This window comes from Neolamprologus multifasciatus, chromosome 3, assembly GCF_963576455.1.
Source record: "Neolamprologus multifasciatus chromosome 3, fNeoMul1.2, whole genome shotgun sequence".
Taxonomy (NCBI): Eukaryota; Metazoa; Chordata; class Actinopteri; order Cichliformes; family Cichlidae; genus Neolamprologus; species Neolamprologus multifasciatus.
The window spans coordinates 15,732,631-15,742,497 of NC_140441.1; the positions used below are offsets into that span (position 1 = coordinate 15,732,631).

At 41.9% G+C, this 9,867-nt stretch overlaps 1 protein-coding gene across 1 annotated transcript; it reads right to left on the minus strand.

Annotated features, from left to right (window-relative positions):
• Positions 1–715: 715 nt before the first annotated feature.
• On the minus strand, positions 716–9,773 carry gba3 (glucosidase, beta, acid 3). Its single transcript, XM_085138626.1, has 5 exons — positions 9,163–9,773; positions 7,826–8,050; positions 6,915–7,717; positions 6,100–6,223; positions 716–5,407 (listed from the first exon to the last, which is right to left on the minus strand). The coding sequence occupies exons 1-5, from the start codon at positions 9,215–9,217 to the stop codon at positions 5,205–5,207; spliced, it is 1,410 nt and encodes a 469-aa protein (XP_084994752.1). The 5' UTR covers positions 9,218–9,773; the 3' UTR covers positions 716–5,204.
• Between the last annotated feature and the right edge of the window lie 94 nt (positions 9,774–9,867).

Sequence of the window (9,867 nt, forward strand, 5' to 3'; positions counted from 1 at the left end):
GTGGTGAGATTAAAAAGCCATCTCATAGGTCAGGTCAGCTGGTGTTCATTTGAATGCATTACCAGGGTCCGAGGCTAGATAATTCTCTCATTAGTGCCACTCAAACCCTGAGTGACAACACGGGTGAGAAGGGAGCATGTCGTACAACACTTAGAGTTAATTAGTCCATGCACACTGTTGCTCAGCACCCCGCGCCTATGCTCTCTCCTCATCTTCTCGCCTTTTTTTTTTTTTGTTCAAAGAACCACTTGTTGTTTCAGGGAATAAAGGGATTTCTTTTCAAGTTCTCACGGCTGCTAGTCACCAAACTGTCAGACCGCAAACAAGCCAGCAGCTTAGCCAGGGGTAAACAAGGGATCATCTAAACCAAAGTTTGGATATTGTTATAGCTGCATTTGCCCATCATATTCTTTAAATCCCACAAAGAAAATGTCAACTTCTTGTACGGTATGAGAGTGCAGTGTCTCTCGGGTTCTCACTTATATTTACTCCTCACTTGTAATGTCCTGTTTTTGTCAGTCAGTTCAAAGCTTTGTGATTGGTGATGTTTTGCATGGTGTTTTGAGACCGATTTGAGAGGTGTCAAAGATCAAGAACCAGAACCATTACATAGTGCAAGCTGGGGTAATCAGAAAATTATGGCTGGGTCTGTGAGATCAGGATGGATTGTTTTTTGGTTTTTTGGTTTTTTTTTGGGGGGGGGGGGGGGGGGGGGTTTCATATGTCAATGTGTTTCCAGATCTAAGCAACACACTCGGTAAAGGTAATCAGTAATAAAGTGAATGATAACACAACCAAACTATGAAAATAAGCTCCAGGTTGTATAATCCCAAAATAGTTCTTCGGATCGTTGAGTAACATAGGACACGAAATGGCAAATTAAATGTTGAATGAAGCTTAATATGTTTCCCCTTATACTCATTTCAATAGTTTCTGACAGGTAAGACCTGCTGGTTCTTACTTTATTTCATTTTTTTGTCCATTAAGTTTCAAAGAGATTTCGGGCGGAGGAGTTTTTGACTCTTTCTTTGTTGATGACATCATGTTTGCATATTGGGAGCACGAGGTTACATCCACATCGTTAGTCTCCCGGCTTGGATCCATGCCTGAGAACTATATTCAGTTTGGTTCTAAAGGTTCTATAAATTGTCTCTTTTTCTTTCTCGCTTATATTCTCTTCTTACTCCCACAACTGTTCCCATGAGACAAGGTACTCGGCTCATTGGCCACCACGCAAATGGTGGGGGGGGGGGGTCTCTCTTGCCACCACCGCTGGGTTTACCCACCACACACACACACACACACATATACACCCATCCCCACCCCCAGCTGAGCGCACAGGGTTAGCTGAATATTCTAAGAGCTTTCAATTTTTCAGGCAGGTCTGCGAACCCCCTCCCATCATGCAGCGCCATCGCACTCAAGGGAGTCAGAATTTTGACAGACGTTAGCAGGGTCATCTCCAGTCCCTCAGGGAGGGGCTTAAAAGAAATGAGTTGAATTGCCTTTTCTCTCTCTCTCTTTCTATTCTCTCTTCATCTCCCTGCTTCAGTTCTCTGTATGGGTCTGTCATAATTCCACTTCCTGTCTTCCAGGCCTAGCAGCATTCATCCCCCTCAATCTCGTCTCCGCCGCCAAATTCATCAATTGCAGACGAGGCCTTCCAAAAGGCGCTTTTTCATAACTTCGATGTCACGCTACTTACGCCACTGTCAAAAGTGGTGACAGGGCTCCAAACCGCCGGTTATGCCACAGTAAGGCGTTTATCCACTTGTATAATGTGATGCTAGTGCTCACGCAGGATCAAATACGGGACGCAAGGAAAATGGCTTCCAGCTGAAAGAGAGATGAGGGGGGGGGAGTGAGAAAACATTTCTTCTTCTAACTCTTTTGCGCTAACATGAATTCCCAGTGAAATGTCTGGCGAAGTAGGTCAATGGGATTTAGAAAGTTTGTGATGCTTTTTTTTTTTCTCTCCCCCCCCCCTTTCTCATACTCACTCGTCAATGGAAAAATGAGCAATGCGATTAGGAGAGGGGAAGATGATGAGCTGGAGAGAGCAAGTGAAAGAAAGGGGTGGGTAGGTGGGTGGATGGAGGAGACATGAAGACAGGCTGAGTGGTGGTTTGGGGCTCTCGCGGGTCCCTCACCAGCTGAGTGTGAGAGACCCAGACAAAGAAAAAGAGGGAAGAGATTTGTATCTGCGCTCCAGAGAAAGGGAGTGGCTCGCGTCTCTTCATCTTGATATTGAAGCAACAATCTAATTATACCATTTCTCCAGGGGGAATATGCATATGAGGGTAATCAGTAAATAGAAAAAGGTAATTATTTGCCAGAAGTCATAGCCTTTGCACCTGTAAGCACTGCGCCGATCCAAGATTGTGCCTCTCCTATAATTCACGATGAAGATAGTTTATTAGGGGGCTAAATTATTTAGCTAATTTATAATAAGTAAATGAATTTCCCAGTTATTGAATATTTCTTAGTGTCTGTCAAAACATAATGAGTTAAGTTTGGTCAAATACAAATGGGTCCCACTTGGTAATTTGCCAGAATGTTCCTCGGGGTAAATCTCTGCAAGTGAATGTGATTGAATGTTACAATTAAACGTGCTAATTCATTGTCAAAAGCAACTTATCTACACACATGATATATTTGGCGCCTAATTGGAAGGCACATTTAGAAATGGTTTATTCGGTGACTTTCTACATCACGGCCTAATCAGAATAAATTCCGCCGGCTGTAATGAATTGAAGTTGAATATTCGTAGTTGGGCTATTAAAGAGACTGGAAGTGTGAATTATTTAAATGCAAATGAATGTTTTAAGCTTTCCAAGTAGCAATAGGCACATATTATTCCTCATTCCCCTCCACCCCAACACACACACACACACACACACACACACAAATGGCTAATTTCAACATTCACTAAGTGCAGAGTAACCTCTTGCTCATACAGTATTCCATTCAATCAATTCGGCAGCAGTGCAGGTTCTTTCAGCCGTGCAGCTAGCTCGACGCCGTGATAAAGGAAGATGGAATCCATCAATACTGGGAGACAGGTGCTGGAATTACTAATCAACTCTTAGCTGGGAATTATGTTGCCCATGGGCTGCAGTGAAGAATCATGGGAAATATGATTCAAACTTCCCTCACTTTTCACTTTGATTTTGTTTTTTTTTTAAATTTCACCTGGAATCGAGCTGTGTGTTTGCACCTGACGAGTTCGACGTTTTCCGCTCCGTCAAGACCACCGGCACCGCCGCCGACACTGCGTGAACTTTGTCAGACGCTATGAAATGTGCTTCAAGCTTGTGCTCAAAAGCAGCCTGCAAAGACGCTCTAATCCGAGCGGCAGTGGCATTATTCATGTTTCCACAATAGCTTGTTATTCATCAGAAGACAAAGGAGATTCTCACTCGTCTTGACATAGATGGAGGAGGGCCACGAGGGTATTATTCACATCTGTTGAGAACAGTAAGCACAGCCAACTGGATGTCGCGATACACAATGCTTATTAATGCAAACAAAGTCTCCCAACACAGTATATAAATGGCGTTTTCCTTCACGTCGGAGCATAAATATTAATTGTATTAAATATATGATGTATTGTAGTTAGAAAGCTCCTTCACATGTTTATTGTTAAGCCAACAGCACGCGCTTTATTAATGAGAGCAGCACATAAAAAGCCGTACACGCTGAGGTGCGCTGTACTGCAACTGTGCACCACGAGGTGGCACTGCAGGCTCACAAACAGACGCTGTTAAACTGCTCTTCTTCTCCGGTTGTCCTCCCCTTCACAGGTGTGTAGCTGGATCAGATGCATGTACACACCCGCAGTACAAAACCTGGAATTCACCAGCGCTCATTAAGCCCCTCATTAAGCTCCACAGCAGTATAGTTTGCTCAATACAGCATCCAAATAATCCTTAACCTTAACCACGGCATTCACAATGAATCAGCAGACTGCCTCAGGGTGTTTTCCTTGTTTGATTTTTCCCTCTAAAAGTAGTTCATTTGCACAGCTGTCCGGGGAACACAAATTGTATTATGCTCACTTCCTGTGGCAGGACATCTGTTGCTTTCAGCTGGCATGCCTTCTGAGTGTGTTGAAATGCTCTTTATGCACCCAGATGACATTATCATAACTAAGATGAGTACTGCCTTTTGTCTTATGTCGCATCCTTTCCATTGATAGGGCAGGTGGTTAGAAAAGGGGTTACTAATTATACTCGTTTCCCCCACAGCAGCTAAACTAGGGTATTTGTTTAATCTTGTCAAAGAAGTGAAGCATCTGCTCAATCAGTCTTTATTCCAAATAAATGTAAGCTATGGGCTTTGATGTGTCACTGAAAAAGGCTTTATTTCCGCGCGCTCCTTTGTCTCGACACCGTCTTCAGTGAGCTCACTGAGACAATTTGCGGTCATAAATCACTGCTTTCATTGATGTAATCACATTATTGCTCATACTGACACTGCTTATAGCGCTTTAAAATTGCCTGCAATTTTAAGGAATGCAACTGTGGAGACTGTGGTTTCTCTAGGACGCCAAGTCATTCCTCGGGTACTGTTATCGTCATGTGGGCATGTGCACTGTGTGCGTTACGTCTGTAAACAGGAAACAGCCTTGCACATCACAAAGTGAAACTGCAGAGCATGTTTTTTCATACCTGTGTCACTACAGCTACAGACCTTCAACCTTTTAGTGAATCACAACTATTCAGAGAACAATTCAAGACATCAATGCAAGATATCTTGCAGATTCCAGTCACGTAACTCTTGCTGGTAGATTTAAGCTAAAGATAAGATCTTAAATATGTAAACAGACCTCCAGAACAGGTCAGCTTTCACATAATACATGTACCCACAATAAAGTTATTCACAGTGATAATGCCGTTATTATTGTTGGGATCTTCATAAGTTCTTCTCCAGTCCCATGAAGCGATTGCAGGGCCTTACAGCTCGCTGGTTCTGTATAAACCTTCCTTATCTGCAATGAGTTGTTTATTTTGTCCCTGTCTTCACATCATAAAGGCGAGTGAGAAATGATACTCCTGAGACAATTCACCAGCTGTTTTTTTTTTTAAACTACAAAAAAATTCATAGGCAATACTTTAAAAATAAATCTGGATTCTTGACTCCAGTTCTTGAAAACAAAAGCATGTTCATAATTCACACAGTAACGCACATTTTTCCAGCTACTCTTATTTAGACCGGCCACATCGGGATTTTGAGATGATTTTTGCATATTCCCGTCCAGATTGGTACAGAGTTCGACTCTGCTTCAAATCACCGAAGTCAACGTGGAACAAGCCAAAACGAACGCTGAATCCATCGGCCCATTCAAAGTTATCCATCAGGGACCATGCAAAATATCCACGGACGTTGATCCCATCTTCTTGTATAGCTATGCAAGGACAGAAGAAAGGAGTTACATAGAGCCATCTAATTAAACCATGACTAGTATCATGATATGTGACAAAAGGATCATTCTAAAGTACTAGCAAAAAGTATATACAGCAAAAACTGCTGTTCATAAACATCAAGCAGATGGATAATAAAGACGCGTGTATTTATCTTTCTCTTTGCAAACGACATATTTATTGCATAAAAGTAATCAGTTGGCGTTGCTGTTTGATGAACACTCACAGATCTGAATCACAACACATTCCAGTGACCCCAAAGTGTTAATGCACTAAAAATTGATCAGCAGAAACAACGCATGCGTACGATACACACAGACGTATGTGTAACGCTTGTATCTATAGTGTCGCTGTCAAAGGCATCTGAAATGAAATGGTAATGAAACATGTATTAACTTCACCGCACTGGGGTACCCCTCTTTGAAAGTGAGGTAAATAAAAACCTTTTGATACAACACAAACAGTCTTTGGAAACCAAATTTATGATAAATGATAGCAAGAAGATTAAAGGTACATCAAACCAATTAAATGTTTTTTTGTTTTAAACAAGACTAAAGTTGTCAATTTGGAGAAGCTGCAGAATTAAATGATATTTTAACCATTATTTTCCCGATTTACATGCTTTTAATTTTTTAAATACGCAGGATTTATGCAGTCCCGATTTACTAGCCATTACCTTTTGCCACTTCTGAGATGGTGTCCTTGTAATACACACAGCGCTGGGCATCTTCGATCTGCAGTGGCCCCACCTGAGAGAAACCATTCTCTGTAATGTAGATCGCTGGGTTGTTAAAAGTGTCCTGCAAAGTCATAGGGAAAATATTATTGTCAAACAAGGCATCACAGCCTGTCAGACATTCCAGGGGGAGACAGATTGGTCTACAGTGTGCCGTTCAGCTGCGTTTCAACGGTGCCAGGCTCAGACTAATGGCGTGTGACAAGTCACAACAGCAGGAAATTGCTCGTTTGCAAACACTTTTCAGCAAAGTAACTGTTTCATTCAATGTGACAGCACTAATGAAGCATCAGTGTGTTTCTGGAGGTGTCGAAAAGAGATTGCTGCATGCAAAATCAATAGTGAGACACTAAACAAATGCCAGTGTTCTCCTCGTACGGTTGAAGGTGATCTATCTTGTTGCTGGTCAATTCATTTTGAGCACCGACTTTACTTTTCCGCAAGGTGAATCCAAACTGTAATGAAAAGATTTGGTCGGCCCTTGGTTTGGGTTATTTTTAGTGTAATATATAAGCGTAAAATTGTGCATTTTTACATTTTTGGACTCTACTGCAGTAGCTGTGCATGGCTCACAGTTTTAAATAATCCTTATTTATGTTATGCCGGGACTGGTGAATTATCTTAGTCAATCATTTATCTGAAACAAGCGGTTTATACTCCCTCCCCCCACTTTTTAAGGAAACTTTCTTCTGATTGGCTGCCCCACACAGACTGTAACCAAAAGAAAAAAAAAGATTTTTAGGAAAAAGTTTTACCTTAATGTACTTTAGGAGTTTCCTCAAGCCATCTGGCACTACAGCCAGCCAGGACAGTCCACTGATGGGCCAGGATGAATCCAAAACTTCCTCTGTATCTTGGTCACCCTTTATACACAACATCTTTTCACAACCTCCTCCTGGTTTGACTTTGCGAGACGTATAGTAGTTCAACGCAAAGAAGTCGGCAGTTCCCAGAATGGCAGATTCATCCTTGGAGAAACTGGGGAGCCTTGAGGCTGCATTGTATCCTAGCTTCCTACTTTGAGCGTCTATAGCAGATCTCATTATTTCTGGATAATCACCGGTAACAAACACGGGCCAGGCGAACCATCCCAGTTGAAATGCAAGGTCACGTTCAGTAGCAGCAATGTCCTTGGGGCAACCTTGGTTTAATGGCTCATACCAGTCGCTGTTGAGGGCAATAGACACGGCACCTTTCTGCTCTGACCTGTAGCGAGAATTGTAGCTGTGCCAGGCCATGGCGTGGGCCCGCAGCATGTTGTGTCCTACCAGGTAGGCAGCAGTGCCTTTCTCTTTTAACCCTGGGGCATGGATGCCGTCTTCGTGTCCCAGTTTAGCGCACACTTGTGGCTCATTGATAGTGATCCAAAGTTTGACACGGTCCCCAAATGTTTGGAAACAAAACTGAGCGTAATTGTCAAAGAGACTGGCTATACCAGGTGATTTCCAGCCTCCCTGGTCTTGCAGAGCTTGAGGCAGGTCAAAGTGGTAAAGGGTAACCATCGGTGAGACATTTGAGGTTAGCAAATCATCAATCACTTTGTTGTAGTATTGCACACCTGTTGAACAGAGAGTGCCATAAATGGGTAATGAGATACAATTGCCTAAAGCCATCAAATAGGCCTGGATCTAATTCCAGCATGTGTGTTTAAGGTCTATGGAAATACCTTTCTGATTGACATGTTGCGTGGTCCCATCAGGCAGGAGGCGGGCCCAGGAGAAAGACAGGCGATAGTGTGTCAGTCCAAGCTGCTGGATACACTCCAGGTCTTTCTCCCACAGCTCATAGCTGTTGCAGGCCACGTCTCCATTCTGGTCCCCAAACACTCTGCCTTTCTCATGACAAAATGTGTCCCAGATACTCGGTCCCTTGCCGTCCGATTGCCAGCCACCTGAACGACCGCGTAAAGGTTGTTCAGAAAATCAGGTAAAGTGTTGACATATAGAAATATCACTCTGATATTTCCTTCTGAGACTTTTAGAGTGTCCGTGAATTTATTGTGACAGCATCTAAGACGTCATCTACTCTAGCAGTTATTTACATTCATCTAATTACATAAGTGTGTTAAAGACTGTATTAGTCTGCCAATGTTTTTTATGTGTGCCAAATGAGTGACAAATGTAAGGAAGAACTCAAAAAAATACAAGAGAAATACAAGTAAAGGTCGGAAACAGTGTTCAGAAGAATATACCACCAAATCACAACAACAGTCGCATGTAGCTGCTTTATATCGTTAGGTAAAGGTCCTACAATATAAAAAGAAATGTCCAAGAATCAGACAACCCCCTATGAGCAAGCACATGGTGACAGTAGGAAGGAAAAACTGCCTTTTAACAGGAAGAAACCTCTGACAGAACCAGGGTTAGGGGAAGGAAACAGGTGGCTGGGTTTTTTGTTGCATTTGCATTGTTGCAGAGTTTTGAAAACCAGAAAAAGAGCCATTCTTCCTCAGGTGACTGACAATAACATTATGGGATATGATCAGACTGTGTCACAGAAAACAAAAAGTAATATGGTGGTGAGAGATGAGCCAGCCTTAACCATATTCTTCAGTGCACATGGGCATGAAAGTGTCATGGGGGTTGTTAGCTTCCATGACGACAGTGCATAGATGCATGGGTCATACAGGTCACCGAATGGTTTGGTGAATAAGAAAATCATATGAATCACAGACTTAAGGCCCGTTTAGTCACCAGATCTCCATTATACCAAATGCCCTGTTACACCAATGTCAAAACAACAAATGAGGAAATGATGAATAAATTTTCATTTATCTGTATCTCCAATATATTCAGTGCAATGGCTACTAATTCTTTACACATGCTTAAGTTTCACCAATCACTCATTTAAAGCATGTTACAGCGTCAATAGCGCCAATATTTACAAGTAAAGTATTCACGGTAAAGCGAATTACATTAGAGGTTCTCGGAATGTAAAAACCCCCTCTCTCTCCCACTCCATAACAGTTATCACTGCTCCATTCAAAAACTTGTGTTTACATACCTTCTATTTGATACGCAGATGTCGCCGCTCCCCATGCAAAGTCACGTGGGAACATGTTTTGTGCATTAGGACGCTGAAACAAAGGTGTTCCTATATCTTAGCGCGTTATGCTTTTATCTCTCTTAAATTTAATACACAAAGCGATTTGTCTCCCTACAAAGCGGACGTTTTTTTGTTTTGTTTTGTTTTTGTTTCATGTGGCATCGCAGCCATTAACGTCCACAGACCAGGAACTACTGCGAGATGTGACGTTTCGTAAGTCACGTACAGAAGATTTCATCCAGTACGGGAAACTCCGAGGATAATTATCTCGCTGGATTTTGCTTTTTTCCACAATGCCACTAGTGTAATACTAGCTTAATGCGGTTATTAAATAATAATAAATCAAAAACACATTAGTTCACGGGATTCGGTCTTTTCATGTTCAAAACTTAGGGCAGGAATGTGGGATTAAGAAATGAGCAAATGAAATCCGAGGTGCACCTGAAAGCACCGCAAGAATGAGTCGAGGGCTGCTATAAAATCAAAGGCTGCCAGCTTGGTAAATTAGTAAAAGTCTATTTTGCAGTCAAGCAGAGCAAATCTGTGAGTTTCTGCTGTGAGTTTGTGGTATTTACTTTTTTTTTTTTTTTTTAAATATATAAAACAAATAACATAAATTCAAATTGTAAAGACCCAAATATTACGATGCTATTAACAATTTGG

Coding starts and splice junctions, on each gene's coding strand:
- gba3 (XM_085138626.1), bottom strand. CDS start 9,217: ATGTTCCCACGTGACTTTGCATGGGGAGCGGCGACATCTGCGTATCAA. Junction 8,051..9,162: donor ATCTGCGTATCAAATAGAAG/GTATGTAAACAC, acceptor GCGGTCGTTCAG/GTGGCTGGCAATCGGACGGC. Junction 5,408..6,099: donor CATCTCAGAAGTGGCAAAAG/GTAATGGCTAGT, acceptor GTCCTTGCATAG/CTATACAAGAAGATGGGATC.